This window comes from Anopheles merus, chromosome 2R (genome assembly GCF_017562075.2).
Source record: "Anopheles merus strain MAF chromosome 2R, AmerM5.1, whole genome shotgun sequence".
In the NCBI taxonomy this organism is placed as follows: domain Eukaryota; kingdom Metazoa; phylum Arthropoda; class Insecta; order Diptera; family Culicidae; genus Anopheles; species Anopheles merus.
The window spans coordinates 38452290-38477530 of NC_054082.1; the positions used below are offsets into that span (position 1 = coordinate 38452290).

General features: G+C 43.3%; 1 protein-coding gene across 14 annotated transcripts in view; it reads right to left on the reverse strand.

The window, feature by feature from the left end:
• LOC121590998 (complexin) overlaps positions 1-25241 on the reverse strand; it is a 166213-nt gene that overhangs the window by 84459 nt on the left and 56513 nt on the right. For 12 of the 14 annotated variants that reach the window (XM_041911259.1, XM_041911264.1, XM_041911263.1 and 9 more), the window contains exon 2: positions 23602-23815. In XM_041911259.1, the coding sequence (XP_041767193.1) occupies positions 23602-23656 (55 nt within the window). In that variant the 5' untranslated portion in view covers positions 23657-23815. Of the gene's footprint in view, positions 1-23601; positions 23816-24591; positions 24616-24693; positions 24718-25241 lie in introns of those variants that run through there. The other 2 variants (XM_041911260.1, XM_041911262.1) reach the window with 2 other exon arrangements.

Sequence of the window (25241 nt, forward strand, 5' to 3'; positions counted from 1 at the left end):
AGCCGGCTACGGCTAGAGCGACAAAGGATGTCGCCGACGGACCGTGTACCCGGGTACGTGCATGTATGTGCAAACAAACAAACAACTTATGGCGCTCGCTCCATCCTTTCAGAGTGCTCTGTTTTACCCCTAATGGTGTACTCGAAGGACATTCAATGTTGGATGAAAATGATTGCTTTCCTACAGCGGAGGACGGAGGAGTGCAGCACAGTGGTATCGGTATTGGGTGCAGCTTTGTGTAATACTAAAAAAAAAGCCATACTACACACTCTCTCTCTCACACACACACACATATATCGAGAGAAAGCTCACACGAAAAATGTGAAGCCCCATCCGCGTCCTTCGCTTTCTCTCTCTTCCTGCGTGTATTTGCGAGTTTAACAGTGACACAAGCGATAGCAGATCTTTGTTTGGCTTGGAGGTGGAATGGAACGGGAAAATTGTTGTACCAACATCGAAAGCAAACAATCAGCAGTGAGCAGCAGAAGGCGAAATTATCCTTCATACGACGACGGGCCCTGCGCAAAGCTCTCGCCCGTTGCGTAGAATGGGTCGTGAAGAAAGATTAAAGCTTCGTGTGGGTGTACCTTTGCTGGCGCCGCAATCGATCGTATGGAACGGTGCGAGGGACGGCAACGGTAGACGGCTATAATCCATGAGGGGTGTCTCTTAGCGTCGTGCCCGTTGATTAAGCCAATTTTCTGCAGCGACCGTGTCTGCAGAACAACCAACCAGCGTATTGGCGAGCATTGTTTTTTGAACGATCTTCACCGCTCTCGCTTTGGTGGATTTAAACAGAGCGCGTAACAATTTATCGGTGGAAAATCGGAACGAGAACGGTGGTGACAGCATTGCTTCACAAGCGCTGGTATGCAGCATCGAGCAATCTAATTTGTGTGAAAGTTTCGTTGGAAAATAAATAAATCTCGTCATAAAGTTATTGCTGCTTCGGGAATGAGGGAGAAACAGAGTGGTGGATCTAATTAAAATTTCCAATTAGCTAGCGTTTGTTTATGATGCAATGCTAATAAAGCAAATGATGTGGACAATAATCCTATCCATGGTAGCTTTCGTTCACTAGAAGAATTTGAAGTATTTGAATAATTTTGAAAAGAATTTCTTTTTAAAGTCTACAAATAACATTGACTTATTAACAAAGCAAACACCTCGTAGTACAATCATCATTGTGATATGAATATTTTCACCTGGATGATCAAAAGTACCATAATTCAAAAAATAAATAAAACATTTCTAAACAATTCACAACTTTTTGCAAATGTGTGTTTAGCAGTGCACAAAAACACACAAAACTATTTGTCTCTTTGCTCAGCATCATTACAATCCCTCTGGCTTTGAAGTTTTTGGTGCTCAACTCCGCTCCAACGACCGCACGAAGGCACATTGAATAATAGTTGCTTAATTACACCTTCAGCCACCGCTAAGCAGCGCGTGCTCTCGAAACTTTGCTGCGCTCTAAAACCAAAGTGCTACAAACACTAACAATACGCTCCTTTTTGGGGGTGCCCCCAATCTCACCCGGTAAGCAGCGCCACTCGCGGGTGGAATAAACAAAAACTTATGACAAGGATTTCTCAACTATACATCCAACCCATTAGCCGGGATTGCCCGTCGGGAGCAAAGCCGCAGGAACCTGGATCAAGTTTGCATCAGCAGGATGCCACGGGCAACGACAACACTGGGGGCCGCACTATCCGCACAAGCAGTACCGCGAAACGAACCGAACAGAACAGTACGGTTTGCGGTGCTTGCAAGCGTGGCTGGGTCTGAAGCGTGGTGATGATGGACACTGGGAACGTAAGAATCGTTCCAGATTCACACGATCGTTCGCTATGGGTTTCGGTTTGGCAGCGTAAGACGGGAGAAGCAGCGCGCTGCTGGTGTTGTTAGCATTTTGAATGTCTTGTGTCAATATTTAGCGAGTGAGAGTATTGTATCACCGATAGGAACAGTGACACCGGATGCTACGACGGGATATGTATCTCGTTTCCCTTGAATTATGCGATCCATTTTCGGGTAGCTAGACAACACCGTACGCACAACAGCCACGGTGTCCTGTGTTGTTGTTCGTTCAGCTGGCTGTAAATTATGCATGATGCAAAATATATCAAACACACACACCCGCGCGCGCGCGCTGAAATATACAGCTTCATATTCATAAACACTCTTCCACCTTTTGCATGTTCCGTGCGATTCTACCCTGACTGATGTTATATGTTAATTTTGTATTGCGTTTTTTCTTCTCTACTTTGTTTGCCAAAGCAAGAAAACACATCGCCAATTGTCTGGGAATTTTGTTTAGAGCGTGTCTCCTCTGCTTTACTTGTGTCATTCGAATCCACACTGAGTTAATGTGATCGTGTTTAGACAAAACAGATTTCGCTAAAACCAAAAACCATACTCAAAGTTCTCCTGTAACCGAACAGTTGTTATCAGCCATTTTAACGAAATCATAACATAACACTGCAATCGTATCATTCCGTACCTTCAACATTAGCAAATTTGCGCTCTGGCAGTCGTGAGAAGAATCAAAATTACAAAAGCGTCAAGATATCCCCCCGTTTTTGATCCCAATCACTCACGAAGTGAAAGCAGTACGCGAAAATATAACCGCACGTACGTATGGTGATGATTTGCTATGTACTTTCGAACAATGCTCACCATATTCATCATCCATTCCAGATTAGATATTCGTAACGCGCTAATACGTGTTCGGGTTGCTTCCATTTCCATAAACTGCCTGAGCACACCAACAAGGCTTCTATGTTTTCCAGCAAGGGTGTGATGAAAGACAAGCCACATACGAACGTACACTAGCGCAACGCCGGTTTGAAAACTTCGCTCTCCATCATTCGAATGCGATTAATTACACGAACCATTTTCCCTCACAGGCAGCCAGTTTTCCTCTGCCTTTCATCAGAATTTAATTTTACCGATACCGAACATTGGCGCAGCTCCTCAGTATGTACCTCGCAGGCATATGATGGTTGTGTTGTGATTCCAACCTTGCTCTGTTGCGCCAAACCATCGCCGGGACAATTTTCGTCCCATCTCTAGGCTGATGATGATGAGTCGCGAGTTGCGACACGCATTCTTCCCTTCCGAACCGTGCAGCTACTCCCACCAAACGGACTAAGCGCACGAATAGCGCACAATACGAAGCCAACATCGTTCCGACTACGGTTCATTTTGGAATGTAATTAAATGAAACCAATTGTCAAATATTTATCCATCCGGCAAGCTTGCCACGCGTCATCTCTCCTAGCTCAGGCTTGGTGATTGTTTGCGTGTTTGGTAAATGTTCTAATGTCATGCCGAGCGAACAACAATGCCAGGAAATGGTACGATTAGTTCCGACGGGCTGTCAAATGGTTTCCATGTGTGGGCTTGCTGGTTTTGTGATGCAAAAACGGTATCGAAAAGATGAGAACTATTTTGCCCGCAGGAGTGTAACGATTATCAGAAACTGTTAAGTTGAATAAGCTACAGCTGAAATTTTGTAACTTTTTTTAAATTTATTTTAAAATTAAAATTCATACCAATTTGTTCAACCACATTGTAGCATCCCAAATACCCCAGCACAGAGGTTGCATGTAAGCCCAAAAGCTCAACACAAATTAGAAAGGATTTTCTCGTGTATTACTTTATATTACTGGCGTCCAAATAAACTCTCATTTCAATGGACCCTACAGTTGACTTTCCATTTACTACACACAGACACACTCCCGTCTCCGATAATAGCTCTCTAATCTGTTTCACTCACCCGACCAATCGTTCCAGGGAAACATTTGCTAAGCTTTTGCACAATATTTTCATTGCTTCGTAGAAACAACTGGAATAGAGCGTGCCCTGAACCGTAGCAGAGAGTAGATTTTCTCCCGTCTAGCATTACAATCTCCGATGCAGTGTACACTTGCTAGTGAAGCAGAACATTCTGCTCCCAGCACCATCAGTTCGGCCGATGCCTTGTCACAACTTTTTCCCGGCACAAGTACGCATCAGCAGCATCAGGGCTCTTATGAGTTGTTTCGAAACAACTTGTCGCAAACAGATGGTCTGCTCGTAAGAGTCACCTCGGCAAAATGGGAGCAAAAAGCGTTCGGGACACCTTGCCTACCTTTGCTTGCAAACAAAGTGAGGAATGAGCAAGTAAAAAAAAGAAAGATGCGAGGAAGAAAATCACCTCCGATTTGCCAGATTCCGGTTTGCTTGACGCTCCCAACATGACACACGAGCTTAAACACACATACACGCTAGCTTTACACTGAAGCGTGGAGTGTGCGGCACCGGAAACCCCTTAACGAGGACTTTTGGAAAAAGTTAGCAAACTCTTCACTCGCTCGCTCTCTCTCCCCCTCCCTCTCTCGCTTAAGGTAGCGCCACTTCGCGGCATATCGTAAGACACCAGCACAGGCCGTCTTGATTGTACCAGCTTCCGGCCACTAGTTGGCACTTCTTCTTCATCTTTCATCGCAGAACGCCCTTAGAAAAAGGTTTCCATTTAAGAAACACACACCCTCCCACCCACCCATACTTCCCCGTCGGGTGGCATCCTCTACCCCGGGTGAGAGCATCGAAACACGTGCAAACGAGCTTTTCGAACCGGTTCATATTCCTCCCACCGTGCTCTTCTTCTCGGCATTGCACACTAAGGAACGTGTTCCGCTATCTTACGGTTGACAGTTGCGAACAATGTTTGTGCCGTTTAATTTTACAACAACAGCCACTCCCTTCCACTTTCGAATCCGATGTACCTCAGGATGGTACCAGACTCCCGTTTGTCTATCTTTTTGGAAAGTAAAACATTCTGGGTAAGTTTGACTTTTTGTTTGCTTCTTCTCGTGCAGCGTGCGCCACCATGGCAGATCGGATGGAAAACAGCGAATAAATCTGCGCTGCGCTCATTTTCGGTCCGCTTCCGCCACCGCCAAGGTACGGGTGTATGCAGAACCGTGTAGCAGACAACAAAATCAGATTAATTCGGTCAACTTTTCGGTGCCGGAAATTTATCGCTTTTCACCGAAAATGTCTAAATTTTCGTGACGGCAGCCACTGCAGCAGTAGCAGTAGTAGCGTGCAGATGATTGTAAGGAAGACGTTCCACTTTGGGCCTGTTAGATCAATGCCACAAGCAAATAACGAACGACGACACGTATGGGAGCGCCGGTTTCGCTACAAACAGAAAAAGAAAGCACCCCGGACGAAGTGACAGGAAATCCTTTACTTGTAACAAAAGGAAGCACAATCAACACTAAAAAATCTCCCAAGCCCGAGTTTTCTTTCATCGGGATGTGTGTGTGTGTGTGTGTGTTTGTTGTGTTTTTTTTTTGCTTCTCTTCGTTATTGTCTCTTCCTCCCACCCGTGTGGCCGTGCTTTGACAGAACAGTGAGAGTGGTTTTTATTTATAACCATTTTCCTTCCAGCTTTTCTCCGGCCCGCACATGCCTGGCCTGTGCCATATTTTAACAAGTAATCGGATTTCCTGTGCTTATTTATACGCACCCATACGCACAACCCATACGGCTGGGCACAATGGCAAGATATTATTTGGCTCTCTACCCCTCACCCCCCTCGGTGAAGAACCAACAAAGGCGGGACAATTTTTCGCACACTTATCATGCACAATACAGCTAACCAGTCCCGGTGCCGCCCCCATGCCCCATGGTTCGGCGCCCAAACTCACATAAGCCCAATTTCCTTCCATAATCCTTCCGCACGAGGAGGCAGAATACGTGCAACCAGCTGTACAACCACACAGCCATTGGAAATGTGTATCAATTTTTCATTCCACCAAAGATTAAAAGATCCGGAGAAAGCAAAATCGAACACACGTACGTACCGCACATAGAGTAAATAATAATATGCACCGTAAATTGTCAACGCTTTCTGATTAGGTGTATTAACACACAAAGCAGAGAACACTTTACTCATAGTCTTTCGGATAATGACATTACAAAAAAATATACGTAGGAGGGAAGCAGATATATTTATAAGCGATTAGTGCAAAGCTGCGCTAAAGAAGAAAGGAATTATCATCCTGCCTGGCGTACTGGATGTACTGAAAGCTCATTTATGCGCAGTGTACTGACGAGAGGGACAAAAAGTGTGTGACAATGAGCAAACGCATACTTCTTGTCGCCCTGCCTGTCTGACATATGAATAATTCATAATCTGTTTCACAAGAAATTGAAAAATCTCATTTTCCCTCGAGCAGCACACGTACAATTCCAATTATAATAAAGGCACCAGGTACGAGCATATCATTATCGAGAAAAAAAATGAAAATGAAAATGCTGAAAGGGAGAGGAAAAAAGAGAATGAGTATGAAGGTTTATATACAAACAAATCGTATTCAATGATTTATTCTATAGAAAGTCTCAATTCCTGCATTGTGCTGCACCAACAGAGCGTATATGAAGTGTATGTGTTAAATGAAATACAAGTTTACGCATGTGAATTCTCAAGAAAAATGAGCTTTCAGTTAATTTTAGATAAAACATGTTTCATTGAGTATTATAATTATTTTACTTTAAGATAAAAAACTGGTATCCAACACCCAACAGCCAAAGTGTAGATCATTTGCGCTCCGGCGCATCTAATCGTTTTTAAAGTAGTCGCCTTTAAAAATCCCTAATCTACGCCACCGTTGACACCATTGTCGAGCATCAAAATGCTATTTTTCAAATGTTCCTTCAACGTCCGCTCTACGGTGTGTGTGTGTGTCCGGTGGCCACCAACGAATACTATCGTAAGACAAGAATAATAAAAAAAATCCCAGCAACAAAAAACACTCAAAACGTTCTCACCCTCACGATACCCTCGGTCGCTTCTACTCCTGCGTTATGTAGCCATTAATATCCTTAAATTTACGACTTGTTGTTTCGCAACGAACAATCGCCGCAGCCAACGGACACCGCAGGACGGCTGCAGTGTGTTCCTTCCCTAGCTGGCTGACCTCGGAAGTCATTAATCACTTGTTTGACAAAACTTGACGAAATACCAACGAAACGTTATGCAAGTACGCGCAAGGGAGAAAACAATATGAATTTTGTTTGGTGGTTTCACCGAGCAGCATTATTATTTGGTGCTCCTTTTCGTCGGAAATGTCACTTATATTGTATTGAAAATATATTCAACGTATCGTTGTGTTGCAATGGAAATGTAATAAAATATATCGCGCAATACACAGCACGCGCAAATTGTGTGCATAAGCAAGCTGGCAGACTCATATTTATGCGTTGAGATTTATTACCAGCGACGGTGGTGTAAAATCTCATTAAACTTTTCCGCTCGGTTTTCCCACACTGTCCTTGTTTATGCTGAAAACAAAAAAGGCTGTAAAATTGCGTGCCTCAAAACACTTCCACGTCGCCCGGAACCGTGCCTACTTTTTTGGTTGAATTATTCATTTAATTTAATTTCGTGCGTCGTTCAAACACCCCAAATACTGCACCCAGCCCGCCGACCGTTGAATACTCGAGGAGTAGAAATTGTACTTTTGGGGGATGGTTTTTGCACCACTTTTTGCTATTGTCAAGACGACTACCGAAGGGCGAAGTAGATGAACGGTAGAGACAGTTCTGACCATGATGAGTTTATATCTCGACAAACACAATCATCAAGAACCATCGAACAAAAGTCCACCCTCTACCCAAAAAAAGGAAGGACGCAATGAAATTGTCCCAAAAATAAACGATCCACCATGGCACACTACAAGTCTGTGGCCGTGTGCTACTTCGTTTACGAAATGATTATCTTTGATTTGGCATCCGCATGCGAACGTGCGGTTGCAACGCACCGGACAATTCGCCAGTCGGCCAGTTTGCCCTAATCGGGAGGTTTTTCCAGGGCGTTTCTGGCGTTTTCCACTTGAGCGGGCGCCGGCAAGAGGCGGCAACTTCAAGCTCCGAAAAGCTGTCAACAGATTCGCTGATTCGAGGAGGACGGGAAAAAAAACACCAAGAGGAAGCACACAAAAGCGCCCTAATAAGACAGCCGAACAAATGAAACCGTAAGTGCCTGGGGGCCGCCCGTAGATGGCAACGCAGAGGATCGGCGAAAGACGACAGCGACAAATGTGCTTGGGCCACTTGAGGCAAATTAGCTGGTAGCGAGTAAACCGTCCAAGAATCCTAGCTGCAGATAAAGGCAGAACTAAGGGACTATTATTTCATCTTTTTTTTGTTGCCTCCATTTTCAACCACAGCAAAACTTCAAAGTGAGTAGGGAAGGGGCACTGGCAAACATAGACGAACAAGGGAAACGAACAAAAACTTCCCAAAAAACCCATCACACAATACCTAAAAATCCAACATTCTTGCTTCCCACGCTATCGCTGTCCCGTCACCGAGTGCGCGTCATCCGATGGTGCAAAAGTGGACTAACCGAGCGATTCGATAAGACTACGGATGATGGCCTTGCCTGGACTCGGGCCGCTAGAATGATATGGAAATAATCGTGCTGTCAGCGGCAGCAATTGGGTGCCAGCAGCGACCACAGCCAGCGAAAGATAAGCAGCATTCGGACAGCCGTTCCCTTAAGCGTGCCCTTTTACATTCTGCTGCAGATACTCTGCGCAACCACAGCCACTTCAAAAGGGACACCTGATTAAATGGAAATGAATTTACGTCGCTCGGTACTTTTGCCAATGGAGAGTTGGCTCGTACTCGCCATTATTGCATTTTAGGGCAATAGAAACTAGCTGGGAAAATGTTAAATTGTTCACTATGCCAATGCGAGTACTGTTCTCGTTTGTTTGCTGATAGATTAATTTATGGTGTCCTTCAAACGATAAGGAAAAGATGGTCGTGTGGTTGTAAAAATACAATCAACTTTGAAATTGAGATTTCTTTAACGAGCTCACTTGACAACACAAATTGAATCATGCTATAATACACACTCGCAAGCCACGTGTTTATGAGATTTTCCTTTGCTTTTGAATCAAATCAGTTGAGTATGATCACAATAAAGGCTCTTCAGTATCACTGAAAAACCCTTGAAATTTTGACTATTTAAAAACAAATCGTAGCAGTTTTTCAAAACTTTTAGATACAAAAACAAAAAGAGAAATTGTACTTCTTGTACACTTCACAAAACATTTCGTAAATTGAATATCAATATAATGTTTAAACATTGTACATTTTGCAAGTGTCAACCGGAGTTTTATACCTGATGTTTTAAGTATAAAAAGGGAAAATCGTTAAGATCAAATATTCGAAATTGAATCGTAAAAACAAAAACTCAATAGAAACAAAAACGTAATCAATTTATTTTTATTTAAATTTTTTCATTTATTTATTTTCACACAAAGCTATTGTCGGATACAAGAGATAATCTACCACTTCGAAATGAATGCCGGTGGTACGAAAGAATTCACTAACTGCAAATCCCTTCCAATTCCCGGTAAGGGAAACGGTTATGGAATTTAATTTTTAGTTTTCTTTCGTTAGTTGCAGGTGAAACGATTGTGCAGGAAATGGAAGGGTTCGCATTCTGGTTCTAGATATTTTGTAAAGATGAATATTTACCCTTAACTCACCCTGTCAGCAGTCTATCCAGGGAAAAGAATGCGTTGATTGGATCGTTCGGGAACCAACAGAGTTGTTGGGAAGCGCAGAACAAAGAACCGTTCGGCTGCAAAGGCTACGAGGAGTGCAAGTGGTGAAAGCAACGCGAACTGCATACATACCTTGACCAGAAGATGGAATTCTTGCGGTACACAGGTGCCGTTTTTCTTCGAGAAAAAAAAAACGAACACCATGCGGTGGTTTGCTGATGGCATTTAGTCTGGCGAAAGCAATTATGACCACCCTGGGAGTATTCCGGGACTAGTATTGTAGGGCAAATACTTTACCGAATCAGGGGTGGGAAATTATTTTAATAAAAGAAATGAAATATTTGCCAACTGCCAGGTACTTTAGCTATTTCGAGCATTAGCCGAAGGGCATTTGATTGGTTGTACGGGTCGCTGACAAAAGACTTTTAAAATTGTGAAACGGTTTTGCTCGAAGCCACACACTGCTGGACTCCCCGTCGAGAAGAAATATCAGCTCACAAAAAGGATCAATCGAATGCCCATTATTGACACGCTCCTTGGAATTCTGGATGTCATACCGAGTGGTTCAACAAATAGAGTTTTTCTTTTTGTACAGCGGGGAATGAAGAAGAGAACTTTTGGTTTACGTTTGTATTGAGTGTTCACACTCACTCACAATGAGCATCAAATCATGCAAAGAATACCGATTTTCTTGCCCCGGCCGTTAGTTTTCCATCCTCAACAAACACACTTGAACGGTTTTTCGTTTTGTTTCAAACAAACGAACACAGCATCCCATACCACCCGACCCATACATAATTCAATCACGTCCCGTCAGCTAGCCAGCTGTGACACCGAAGCCAGGGCACGACCGGAAAAAGGCATTGCAAACAATGGCAAAAACATCCTAAACCGTTCCCCACTCCTCTGGTGCAATTCTGTCGCATCACAAATGAGGTCAGAGATGATTCCGAAGGCTTTTAACGGAAACATGGAAAATCGATTAAAAAGGCGCCAGCGGTGCCACATGGACGACCGATCGGTTTAGCGGATGTGGTACATTTTCAGGCAGTGAAGCTTTCAGGCCTCCCGCACTGGCAAAAAGGCAGGAAGCCAAACCCCAAGGCCACGCACTCGGAATAAGAATTATGGCCTTTTTGCGTTAAAAATCAAATTTAATCCCACGTTCCGATCTCGGCAATCCAGGGTGGCAAACCGAGCAGCAAGTGTGTGTGCTTTGGTCCTCTTCGTATGCTATCCTTAGGCTATGGTCACAACGTGCAAGTATCATAAATATCCTTCTGGACATACATAAACCTACTCGCACAGACGCACAGACGCACACACACACACACACACACACACACACACACACACACACACACACACACACACACACACACACACACACACACACACACACACACACACACACACACACACACACACACACACACACACACACACACACACACACACACACACACACACACACACACACACATACACACACACACACACACACACACACACACACACACACACATCCACGTGTACCGGCTCATCGCGTCCACTGTTAAACCAGTGACACACCAGTGTTTTCGCCGTGCTCGCATACAAGGCTGGAAAAGCGAGAAAGGCTTGAAAGTGGTACAGTTTAACCTGCGTGACACAGGATTAGCCACGGCCTACGTACGGTAGGCGGTGGGTTGGTACACAAACGCTGCAAACCATTTAGTAACGCTCGATCACGGCAGTGCTGCGGTAAATGCGGCACGGCTGAAATTGATTTTTCGGAAGCGATGCCATTAATCTTGCACTGCGATGCCTACCTGTTTGGCTGGAGAGTGTGGTTGGCTGCTGCGTTGAAGGACCTTATTTCACTTTATAAAAGCGTTCGAAATGTAATAACTTAATTTATCACTGATAAGCGTCCCTCCCCGAATGCACGGAAAGGCTTCGGCAGTACATGTGGTCTGCTTATTGTTTACCATTGATACCCATTTGCGATACCCGAATGGAAAATGGTTAACCACCATTAACGGTTGAAAAGGATTCTTTTTGCTGCTGTTTTAATTGCTATGTTATTGCACAATCAACATTACGAGTAGCACTGGAAGGTATGGAATGGAGCACTAACCATAAAACAGCGCTTTTGATACAAATGGTTGAGGGTAAGGAATGGATATTTTAATGTCTAGATCCATCCCGGTTTAGCCGTAGCAGGGTGTACAATTTCAAACATCGTTGGACTATGGTCAAATAATTTATGGCAACTGCGTGAACGTTTGCTTTATTGCGCTCGTTTTCAGAATGCAATAATAATTGCTTGGCTTATGCATTCATACGTAAGCACGATGGCAACGCTAACCGAATACGAACATTAGCACATTGAAGGTTGTAAGGTAAGGCATGAAAAAAAAATAATGCAACATGACAGGCGACTTGGTATTGACGTCAAGTTCCACTGAAATTGATGAAAATCAAATTATTGCTAAAATTCTATTAAAATTGACAACACCTCCAATTCGCCGAAACGTTCCCTTTGATCTCTATTGTGTGATTCATGTAGTTTGATCGCTTGAAACATGTTTGCAACAGTGTGACGGGCTTCAAAACCCATCTTCAGTGCTGGGAATGTGGTGAACATGCACTATGATTGTTTAATTTTATACACCCTCCAGAGCAACTTGTTTTATTAATATTAATTAACGAACGCAATTAATGCAGTTACTCGACTGCCCAGACAAGGTTAATGTATGCCATATATAATTCACCCGAACACAACTGCTCAACAACATCTTCGTTAAGCAGCATGCTTTAAGAGATTGAGTAATTTAATGCTCAGTTTATTCCGCTATTTAATGCGGCAGAAGCGTAAAGTTTAAGTCATTGCTGTTTGTTGCTCTATGATTATTTATTAAAAGTTTTGTTTTTAACGTATACAATATTTTTGGATGACTTTCGTAGTTCTTGACACGCATACTTGAAAACCCTGTTTGAAGCGTAATACGTAATTTAACGTTTTAAAACACACTTCAATAAATAGTTTTACAACTAAAATACACATTTCATTAGATTGTTTGCTAGTTGTACGTTGATCAACAGCCTTCCACAAAGCTCGACAAAAGCTAATCAAATAACAACAAACTAGTTATTGTACAATTTACCATGCAACAATGCACAATACAGATACACTTAAAAGTGAAATCGAATTGACAAATGACAAAAACTTCTCTGACTTGGGTGGATATGCCAAAAATCACCTGGCCTTCTGAGCCGTTCACAAAGAAAGGTAACATTTTGCTCTGAAACAGCGTGCACTTACCGTCCCTTTCCGACTACCGAATCCCCAAAAGCAAATGGACATTGGGGCTTGAAAGAAACGGGCAATAAAAAACAGTCAGCCCCAAAAACCCTAAATGAACATTGTACCAATCCCTGGAAGTGAATATTGCAAAATCGAACCGTTCGCCCGAACCTCAACAGTCCCGCTGTGAGAGTTTTCCCGAAAACGGCAGCCCCGGGTCCTTTTTCCCAGCAGTGCTTTCAATCAAATCAAAGATAGACATGGGACAACTGCTGGGATCGTCCATTTGAGCAATCGAGAAACAACACTTTTTGTCACGACTTTCTCGCCACTCGCCATTCTTACGCGTTGACCTTTCCGAAATGACGCCAGCTCCGCTAACGCCGCACCGTACCGTGTTGATCGACTTTTGAAGTTTGCGTAATATCGCCAGGTTCTTTCACCAAAGCAGCAGTGCTGTGCATCCGTACCCTGCGCTTCGTGCCTCGGCAATAGTAATTTTCCCAACCATCTGTGGTGTTGCAGTGTAGTGGATAAACTCGAATCGAATGCGGCAAAGTTTTCGACAATAGGTAATCGGTGGCTTTCAAATTACCCCTTCGCCTAGAAACTGGAAACCTTGCGGGAAATAGATTCCTTTGCACGAACACACACAAACAAAAAACCCGAAGAGTTTAGTGAAAATCGGTCCACTTGAATGGTTTGTGATTTTGAGGGTTCTGATGTTGACTTGTGCTGCCGACGTTTCCGCGAAAAGTTCGAAGTACTTCTGGCGCTTAGAGTGACAGACAGAAAAGGTGGAATCAAAGAACACTTTACGGTCGTAACTAATTGTGAACGGTCGTTCGAGCTGTTTCGTGTACATCCCATTAGGCTACCTGAAGTATGGCACAAGAATCCTGGAAGAGATCGTATTTTTTGTCACAGGTTACCAAAATAAATTTTCATTTAAAGCCAAAGGTTTTTGCAACGTTTCTTTTTAGTACATCACCTTCTGCATCACCTTCAGTCGTGCCGCTGAAGCGTGAAAGGAAACGAAAAGGTGAACGATGGCAGGACTGATTGTTTGCGGAATCTGCGGGACAAAAAAAAACTCCCGGGACCATCCGTGTACTGGCGGTAGAATTGTTCTGCCACGCTGCAATTAATGTAACCAGCGGACGTACCGGGCAAAAGCAAAAGACTAAGGTTCTTGTAAAGTGAAAGCACAACTTTTTTCATGTCACAAGAAAACATCCTCTTTTTGCTGTAAGTTTAACGCGTTCCTAGCACCAAAACCGTAACCAGGCAAAAAGGCAAGCAAAGCAACAACAAAAAAAGAAGGTAGTATTTAATTAGACGTTTCATTTTAATTTCTTGCCCATTGGTTACCGACCGGACAGCGATCGTAAAGTGTGCGGATTGAGGGTTTCGGGCTCCGGAACCCAGCGCGCGAACCTTTCACACCTTCGCAAAAAGGAAATACAAATGTCTCCAACTACACCACCCGTCACGACCCCCGTTTGGCGTGCAAAGCAATGAACTTTTCATGACACCACAGAGAGTCGCTTCAGTGCGTTGTAAAATAAAAAAAAGTCAATCTTTCTTTCGTTGAAAAGAACCTTTTCGTATCCTATGAAGCTAGAATGTAACAACGAAAGAAAATAAATAGAACAAAAAAAAAGGTCGTTTGCTTGCAGTGTTAAATAAAAATGATATTTCTTTACAGATCTCTGACGAATGCAGTTTCACTAATGAATACAGAGCGCAATACAGCAATGGCGCTGGTGACATTTGCTAAATTTTAATGATTTGCCAGCACTTTCTCGCGTTAAGCAGCGAGCTTCATTAATCATTCACGCTGTGCAGGAAACAAATTATTTGCCGTGGTAATGAATTATCGAATGATAAATAGTGCTTGCCCACCGACACAAAATGTGCAATCTAGGCAAAGGTGTGCCATTTTGTACCAGGTGGCAAGGTAAGTGGTTTAAACAACATTGTGACAAAGCACCGTTTTGCATACTTTTTATTTTATTAAGCCTGTACTTACTGCCGTACCATTTCGGGGATTCCGCTCATTAAAACAAGCTTTTTGCAAGGTGAAATCAAATCCAGCCACAACTCATCATACTGCCATTTGTCTACAGATAGATTGCAGAGAGGGAATGTCTTTTTTTTTAATGCAAAACTGGATGTACGAAAAAAAATTTGCTAAATTATCAAATGATGGATCTCGTCTCGGTTAAGCAAACCCTATCCATCGCTCGCGCTCTGCAATGTTATGATGAGTGGAGTGGAGGGAGCGAATCTCTTGAACCACGCCAACTGGAATATGACAGGTGGGTAAACAATCACGCACACTAGAGCACGATCAAACAACACCAACATCCGTATGGGTGACGCGTACAGTGGCTGGCTACATCTTTTTTGTAGGCTATTTTATCCTAGTATCAACCTAGGGATGTTTTTGCTTGTTTGATGAGTCCGGCAATACTCCAATAACGTCGTTTGATTAATGCAAAGCCTTGTGTGGTAAAACCCACGATCAGCGATTCAACGTTTGCTTGCTCACCGGGCCGGCGGTGTGTGTTGGCTTGGAGCAGACGAGTTCGTCTGCAACCCGATCCCATTGAGCCAGGTCAAGTATTGGCCAGCTGAAGATGATACGCAGACACTAATCAAACATTGACACAAGCAAGGGCTACAATTGGCCAATGCCGATAGAAATTGAGCTAAAGAGACAGAGAACGGGAGGGAAAGAAAGACGACTCGAAAATAAAGTCTTGGGAAGGGGGACCAAATCCGCAACTCATTCGCGTTAACAATGACTTGTCACAGTTACTACCGGTTGCGAGACCTTGCCAATGAGATCAAATGTAGCCACGCACGTTCGCTGACTCACCCAAACTAACGCACAAAAGCTGCGTTTCCGAGAAAGACGCGTGACGCAAAACTAAAGTGTCAATAAAACGCACTTATTACAATATTGCGGAGCTCAAATTAATTCTACATCGGTTGGCTCCATCTTGGCAACCAGACAGTACACCGGCTGATTGCGCACTTGCGCTTCAAATAAAGCAGCCGAAAACGCGCACACTCAGCAGCATTGAAAGCTCTCCATCTGTGCGCATGGTGACTGTTTACTTTAACCCGGGGCAAGATAACACAACAATTCCCGCGAGTGAAACCGTTCATACTCCCTCCCAACCCCCGGTGAGCTCCATTTTGATCGTATAAATTGAATTTGCAAATAAATTTCCCACAGAGATTGCCCTTTTGCTTGGGAACGCACGGGGACCGCCGGCCGGAGGGAATGCGCGAATGTGCGCCTCGCCGTCAGGCAAACTACCATCAATTTCGGGGCGAATGTTTCGCGGGAGTAGCACCACTAAGAGCACAACAATTCGTATAAATTCGCGACTAGTCGAACCCACACTCCCGCCCACTTGCTCGTGCTGTGAGACGCAGAATAAATGGAACATTTCAACCGTCTCCACTTACTGTGGATTCCACCAGCACACAGTGCATTTACGGTAGCTTTGCCCCCATGAACGAATATAGAGAAGAAGGGAATAGGGTGGGTGGCTACCGTTTGGCATTGGCTTCCCCTTTCCATAGTCGTAGAACCCTTCGGGGGCTGTTGTGAAGATTTTAAGGACCATTTTCTCGCTCCTCGCATAGCCGCCCGGGATATCTTCAGACATGTATATGCTTTCTGCACATAAGTCTTGATGATGTTTGAATTGGATTTAGCAGCGAATGCAGCGTACCGTCTTTGAGCGCGTACTTGCACACCTACTAACAATGGGAAAGGGGAAATGGGAGGGTGGCCAAAGTGGATTGAAGTAAAGCTTGCTGCCGCCGAACTGGGGAGGAAAATTGTTGTGTTTTCCTAGGGAGCGATAAATATGAGCATATAACCTTACTAGCGCAGGGATTGGTGCCAAACTTTTCAAGGTACTGGGAATGGCCCGAAGTGTTCTCCCACCAAGATGTTGCGTTCTATCTTTACCGTGTAGCTAAAGTAAGGCGATCGCTAGGAACCACACATGAACCGACCCCCTTCAATGTCCGATGCCCGTCGGTGGTTGTATGTATATGTAACATCTGTATAAAAGTATGGTTCCCGACCCAACAGTCCGTCATTGTATACCGCTCTGTACCGGCACAGAAACGATGCGCTATAGAGAGGTCGCTTAAGCAATGCATAAAGACGACTGCTTAGCCGTTGTAAATAAATAAATTCACATTGAAATAAAAGCTCGTTTGCCCTTCTCTAAACAGGGCCACGGGCTGTTTTCTCTTCTTCTTATTTTTTTTGCTGAATCAAACGACGGACAGCTAGAGAATAAAAGGAACTGGCGCCTGTTACTAAGCCACCCTTCAAAAGTCCCACCGAAACCGTAATGATTGCTTCACATGCGAACGCGTTATGAATAGCATTGCTTCACCGTGTGCTTCCATCTGCTCTTAGGCCACCATTTTGTGATCTTGAAAACGGTTCCTCTAAAAATCCTTGCCCTTTACTCATCCACATACACACGCACATACATGTATATAAACAGAAAACGATTGAAAAAGTAAGAGACCGAATCCTTCTCAAAAGGTTTTATGGTGTGTGAAATAGGATAAAATTGTAATGTCCCAGCTGAGCAAAATAAATGTTTCAAATACACACAACCGCGTTTCTAGTGCACTCAGGTGCGCTTAGTAACACGCTAATGATCCACTAATGAGGCTGGTAGCAAATCTAATACACCTTCGATTCAGTACCGTGCGTTTCTTTCATTGTTCATGGACAGCATAAAAATGAGAATGGGCGTTATTTTACTTAACTCTGCGTTATTTACCTCGCGTTTACAAAAATGCGTCGCAATGCAAACGTGTTTGACACAGTCAAGGGCGCTGAGTGGTGTGCTTCAACCTGGTTCTACGCCCGTTCCCGTTCAGCACGTTTCCAGTGCTTGCAATGGACTTCAGCCCATTGCTCCATGAAATATGGCGCACGAGCAAAGAGGGTTAGAATTTTAATTACAATTACACCCAGCACTGTGCAGCGGCAGCCAGGCAGCAGGCAAAGAAAAGCACCCTTTTTCAAAAGCATAATTGTGCCGGAAACGTTTTCTAAGATTAGCAAGGACAGCGTTTTATAGTAAGCACGGAACTGTTCTTCGAGATTTTGCACCGTTTTGCTTCACTACGCGAATCACGTAAAAGCAAAACGGTGGCACAACGTGGTGTTACAGATACAGTGTCCCCAGTTACCCCAAAAACTTTCATTAGTACTATTGCTTACTCCCACCGGGGCAAGGTGACGAGGTTCGAATGCATCTGAAGAAACTTATCTACGAGAAAAACAAAAACGACGACATTGGAGAAAAGTGGTGTGACACACCATCGAACAGGCACAAAGTTTCAAAGGAGCGCGCGCGGCGCCCGTGCATTTGTAACGCATTACTCTTGGGCTTTCAAAAGAGATCCCGCTTGGTTATAGTACAACAACCTTCAAACCCCTCCAACCAACCAACCCATTGCGAGTGGCGCAGAAATTTCCCGTCCACAATAGGACAGGGTGCTAGTGTTCGTGTTTCCTGCCTCCACTTGGCGCGTTCACGAGTGCCACTTTCATCTAGGTCAAGGAGCGGGCAAGATTTGTAGCCCTCTCCACCTAGGCACCGGTTCCAACCGCGACGTGACTGAAAGGCATCGTAAAAGGCTCACTGCCAACGTCCTGGTGGAAGACCCGAGATCCTACCCTAAGGGAGCGCAGGGTAGAACACACGGACACCGACGCGTAAGCGACACGAACGAAGATTAATAAACTAAGGAATTGGAAACAATAGGTAGTGCCGCCGGTTGGTGTGCACCACATGCTTACTGTAAAACGAGCTGCTGGGATTATGCGAGCAAAATCTGGGCGCAATGGTGAAGTTTTTTCTTTCTATTTTATCCCCCATTTTTCACTCCCCCTCAACTCAACACAGACCAGGGAAGGTGCGATAGTGCAATACCGAGAATTCATTACCACTAACGGCACAGCGATGGAATGGCTGGTCCCGGTGGAACGTGTAGATGTTCTTTCTAGAAATTAATGGTGGCGAGAAACAATGCCCGAACTCGGTGCATATTTCGCCGACAGCTTACAAATGCTTTTGCACATGAACTATTTTCAGACATTTTCAGCACCAGTCGGTGTACGGTACACTATGCGGGGAAAGGGTGATTTTTAGAAAAATTTTGAACTTTTATTGATGGAGCAATGATACACAGTTTTTCTGGGACAATTTCGGAGTTATAATTTCATCGCAATTAATGATATACTTAAATTATTTTAGCCGAAGTCTGACTATCCAACCGCGTAGTACTAAGGGTAAAAAGTCTGTATAGACCGGCATAACGTAGGCGCCTAGGTCGTGATGCCACGAACGAAGAAATATAATATTTTAGCTCTTTTCATCACTCAGTTTTAATTCAACAGTTCCGATAAGGCACAGTACGTTGTTCTGATCTGCTATTGGTGAAATTGTGCCCCCCCGAACAAAAGGATAAATAAACAGTGCAGTGAACACAATAAGCCTACCCCTAACCCTTAACCCTTAATCAGTTTGACCTATTTGCATTTTGAATCGAGACAGCAACCCCCACACGAATAGCAAGTAACAAAATCCCCAAGGGCAATATTTACTTTTACCCAGGACCCTCACAAGCCTCGGGCGCACTGTGGCTTACTTCATTTTAGGATGTCGGCACAATACGCTGGCGGTGCACGAGCACAAAAATAAACAATTGTTGACATTGGGTGCAGATCAACTGTACCACTTTTTATACTGAAAAGCGGCTGTCTATTCAGAGAATTACGCGGAAGAAACTCGAGATAAGCTAGAGCCGTAGAGCCGAAACACATTTGCGGAGAATGTTTTATGTGTTCAAGAAAGAACTATAACAAAAGCAAAACGGATGATTTTACTTATAGTACACTTTTGATAAGTTCAATTTGTTCAAAATAATACTTCGAAGAAGAATTGAAGAAAGATAATACAAAATTCCATCGAGTGTAGGGCAAACAAATTCAGGTACGATCCGTATTTAAAGCTTGATTGGTTCGATTTAAAATTCTCCTCCATACTCAATCTTGGCGTTTCAATCGCATTGCCGCGAGAACGGAGTCTGCAGTAGCACTTTTCTACCTCCCTTAGGAGTGGGTATCACTTATATCCAAAGCAGATCACAAAAAAACACACACACAAAATCCTATCACACCATTGCTCTTCAACGCTCATAGAACAATGCAACGAGGAATTACCGAATCGTGATTTAATTCGCCCATTGCAGCATGCACCGAGTGGCGATAATGCAACTATCGGATTCGGCGTTCGATACGACCGCAAGACGCTGGAATGTACCGCATTGGGATAGAGCCACTCTAATGAAGTTTTCTGCTTCAACGAATGGCTCCTCCCGAGTACCAGTCGAAGTGCATAGGGACGGTTCACCGCCGAGAGTGCCGCGAAATTCCATTTGCGTTCGGGTTGGTTAACAACAAAAGAACCAGCGCAGCACCGGAAGACGCAGAAATCGGAAACCCACAGGCGGCCGTGGTGCACGGAAACATGATGCTTTGGCTAGACTGGTGGTCGATTGGGCGCGGAAACGTGACTGAATTGAAGCTTTGGTGCGGAAATTCTAGATAGGTTGAGATGTTCGATGTATGTATTGCAAAGCTCAAACTGTTTATCGGTGGTATGCTATTAGAGTGGTCAAAATGAGATCCTTTTTCTAGGATTTGTTTTTGTATAGGGAGAGAAAATGAAACCAAACCATGATTGATTGAAATTTAGGCTACATTGGCACTTTGAGATGAAGTTTAAAAATGATACACATTGTTCCTGATAATATTTTCATTCCACTTACAGAAAGAGCGTATTTGACCACATTTCAAGTAATTGGAAAACGTATAACATGTCACGTTATGTCACAAAAAGAAGCACAATCGATAGGCACCAAAGAGAGTTTCATTATAAAATTTCTATTCGAGTGAAAGATTGAATAACGATCACAGAGCATTTATTATTGCCAAAAAGCACTATTATAGCCATTTTTTAACTGTCATGAAATGTTTCAAAACTTAAATGCAAAAACTGAACATTTCTAGCAGAAAATAACCGGTTTGTGAAATTCCCAAAAAAAATATTGGAAAAACAACGTTTCCACGATGTCCGAAATATTAGCCATCCTGTTCAGGGATTTTGCGTTGCCGAACAAAAACTGGATAAATAAGGTCGTAAAAAATACACAGCTCGTAAAAACTTCCAAATGTCTCACATGAGCTGCGAGGAACAAACTTTGAATATGTCCACTTTGCATCATGCTCGCTGCCAGCCGGTGAGTAGCCACGGTTCGTTTGCTCGCTGTAGAATGCGTACAGCGGGCTCTCGCTCACTTCACACAATGGAAGGATACTCCTCTTCCGGTGTTTTTTTTCTATTTTTTTTTTTTCATTCATACCATCGAGCATGTGAGCAAACCTTCCTGCCATCCTTTCTGCCAGCAATCGAACAGGAAAATTTCCATGAATTTTACAAAACTTTCTGATTTCCCACTGCGTCCGGCAGTGGCTAAGCAAAAAGCATACAAACGAGCGAGTAGCCGAAACGGGCGCTCCGTTTTTTGTTCGCTCTGTTTCTGTTCTTTTCCTATGCTGCCATACGCTCCACATGTATGTATGGCTGTACCGCTGTGCTTCGTAAAGTTTGTCGATATTTTCAGCAGTCGGTTTTTTTTTTGTTTGTAGAATTGTTAGCAACAAAAACCATGACGCTAACACTTCAGTGTGCATCCACAGCAGGCCCGAAAAAGAACAAAGGTTCGGCACAGTGTGAAGGTAATATTGGCAAACCGTTTGTTTTAGCGACCTGAGCGGGAAAAAACACCCACATGGTGGGTGGAAAAACACAGCTCGCAAGTTAATTTCATCCAAAACACATCCACGTGCGGACGGCTAAATAGACGGTTTGTTTGTGTGAAACGTTTTTATTTTATTTTTATTTTCTTATCTACCCTGTGCCCGGCTCTGGTTTGCGGGAATGGATGGTGTTTTATTGCGTGATAAGGAAAAATTCCAAAGAGAAATATTTCCACATCATTTTCTACACTGTATTCAATGTTTTTCAATACACGTGTGCATTGGAATGAAAAATTTGTGCTAACAAAATCCTTAGTAAATCGAAATTCCATCGATATTTCGTACTAAAATTGTATTTTCATTGAAATTGTGTCATGTGTGCGATCACAGGCAATCTATTTCCAACTAGAACATGCTTTCGTTGTAAGTGTTTTTAGTTGATGTTGTGAAGCGAACTGAATAACTGTCATTGTCAGCGTTAACATAGTCGCTTAATTTTGTTACATTTCGCAGTGATGGAAGTTTGCCCTTAGCGACATGCAAAATCCAATGCACGTCGAGTGGCTTGATTTTCCGGTAAATATTGAATTACATTGCGTTTGATCAGCAGGATATTGTGCATTCTGCTAACATAAAACCAGCCTAGTGTACCAAACTGTTTGACTGTCGCTGATTGAGCAGGGCACTGAAAGTATATTGCTTTTCCAGTCCTTGTAGCTGTTATTTTCTAGGAATAGGCGACTGAAGGAAACTTCGAACCTATTTCCGAACCACATGTTCTCTAAGTGTACTTGTACTTAGTGTCAATGTTTAATATTTTCTATTGTATTGTAGAGTTTCATTATGATTTCAAATAATCGGAAAAAAAATTATTATTCTACCCTTTTCGTGAATAGTTCGCCAAACTCATTACCAGGGATCAAACGTATGTCTCAGAACAATGAGAACGAAACACTTATGCTACGAACGTAAACGATGGCTAGCAGCATTCCAACCACACATTCCTTCGCGTAATTACCGGAACCGAGATCGAACGAACATTCCTGGCACCATTACACAGACACACATACACACCCAAATATATATAACACCACACTTCATCACCTTTCACGCCGGTGCTGCCGGAATGCTGCTTCCGGTTTGCCGGAATGCTACGGCCGGCCGATAGCGAAAGAAAGTGGCGCATTTTTAATTAAAGAGCAATGTGTACGCTTCCATTTTTGCCGTGGCGCTTCCTCCTCCTTCCATGGTAACCATTTTTCCGGCTGAGCCGGTTGTGGTTTAACTGCTCGGTGCTGCCAAATGGAGCGAAACAATGCGATGCAGCAGCAGCCAACAAAAAAAAAACAAGCAAACGAAACACACCATAATGAAACGACAATCCGCGCAGGAACATGCTTCTTTTTTTGTTTTGTTTCTCCTTTAAACCAAATGCATAGAAAACACTTCCACAAACAGTGCTGCGACTGCCAGTGCGTCCCTGGGAAAGGAAAGCCGGGAAGATCCACCAGCTCGGATCCGCCGAATTATGAATAATTTATGAGACCATTATTTACGATGATTTATGCTGCACATATTGCTTTCAATGAGGGAGAAAAATGAGATTCTAATGACGGGTGTCACGTGAGCGTGCTGCTCAACCATTCCTGTGTGTGTGTATGTGTATATGTGGTTGAATTTTCTTCCATACGAAAAGCTCCCGCTCCCAAACCAATCGCCTGCGCCTGTCCTCCATTAAGGTGTTTATCAACAATCGTTCGAGGTGCAAGGTGGTGCACACACATGCGCTCGAACCATTTCATAAAATGTGCCACATTAACGGTGATTGGTGTGTGAACGCTTTCAAAACTTACCTTTAACTGCGTTCAGCTTATTGCCGACCATTTGCTTTGCGACGAATGCAGCCATTTTGCTCGGGTGCTTCCTTTTACAACGGGTTAAATTTGTTTGAACACTACGCTTTTTTCACTCCCGAAACGCTAAGCTGTGGTACACGTAACAACGATCAATATCACTCACTCTCGTGTGGGTTAGTTTACTGCTTAGTTAACGACGAGATTGTTTGAACTGCGAACAAAAAGAGCCATCGAAGAATAATGGTAAAATAACAATCACTAGAAAATATATACTACAAAACGGAAGAAAAAAGTTTTCACTTCATTTTGACCGTGTTTTTTACAGAGCTTTGTTCTTGCTTCGAGGTTTTCAGTGCGGAAAACAGTTTACAACCTATACCGTCCGCCAGCAGAAAGCATGCGAGTTTGACCAATACGAGCAGTAGAAGGAAATAAACACCAGTTTTCAAGAAAAATAACGTAACCACGGAAGCACAGCGGCAAAACATCCTTAAACAAATCCTTACAAAACGACAACAAGAGGATACTAAAGCCGCTGTGATGCTGTGTTGCGGGATTTTCTTTGCTGATCGGTTCTGTCGCTTGTAGAATCACACTTCCAGCCACATTCCACACACTTTGTTTTAGTAGTCCACCGTTTGCGAAGGTATGAACGATTTCAAAAAACAAAACCCATTCACGCGTTCAAAAGATGGATTCCAAAACAAAGCCGTAGAATTTAACCAACTGTTTCACGTTTAGATGTCGATGAAGGCACACGAAGCAGCAAGAATTTGAGTCTATGTGATTTTACTCAATTCTTCGTTTCGCAGCACAGCCCACCAATGCTGAAATCGAGTCTGAAGTCTGGTTTGTGTGCTGTTTTGGCAGGCGCAAAGTTTTCCGTCGTCCGCACCACCGTTCCACCACAAGCAGTTCGCACACAAATATGAAAAAAATTGTTCGAATATTTTTTTGCAGCTTGTTCAAAACTGTAAACAATCGGACCGCAGCCTGATCGGTGGTGCTATTTATGATGTTTCGTTGATTTTCTGCTGCTTAATGTTGTCGTTTTTCTTTTAACAAAACGTTGAAGTTTTTCACACTGACGAGCGCGCCTTTTCACCAATCCGAATGCGGGTAATCTGTAAAGAAATTTACCAGAAAGAAGAAAAAGTACGGTTGAAGTTAGTTTGAATAGTTTGCTGCCATTTTTTAATACAACTTTTGCGTTGTCAAGCAATAGCTTGCAAAGAGCGGGAAGAATGTTTTGACAGGTGGAAGGAATGTTCTTGCAGGTAAAAGAAAAGCGGAACATTGGGTAGTGCATAGTTAGGAATATAATGATGTAATGTGAATTGTTTTAAAATTGTTCCACGATTCAAGAACAAGCTTTTATTTATGTAAGGAGTTAGTTTTTAACAACCAAAGTTGAACTCAGTTTCAAGTACTGACAGTTTTCTGAGAAGAGCATGTTTAAATAACTGCATAACAAGCAAATGATAGAAGTGTTATTAAAAGCGTTCTTCGTGATAGAATGAAAGTTTCGCTCTAAATTATCAATCATCCTGAAAATACAAGTCCTAGCTAGAGCTGTAACGATCAAAACTTATGACCGTACAAGTACCAAACAAGCAGAGCACTTGAGTTCCAGTCCT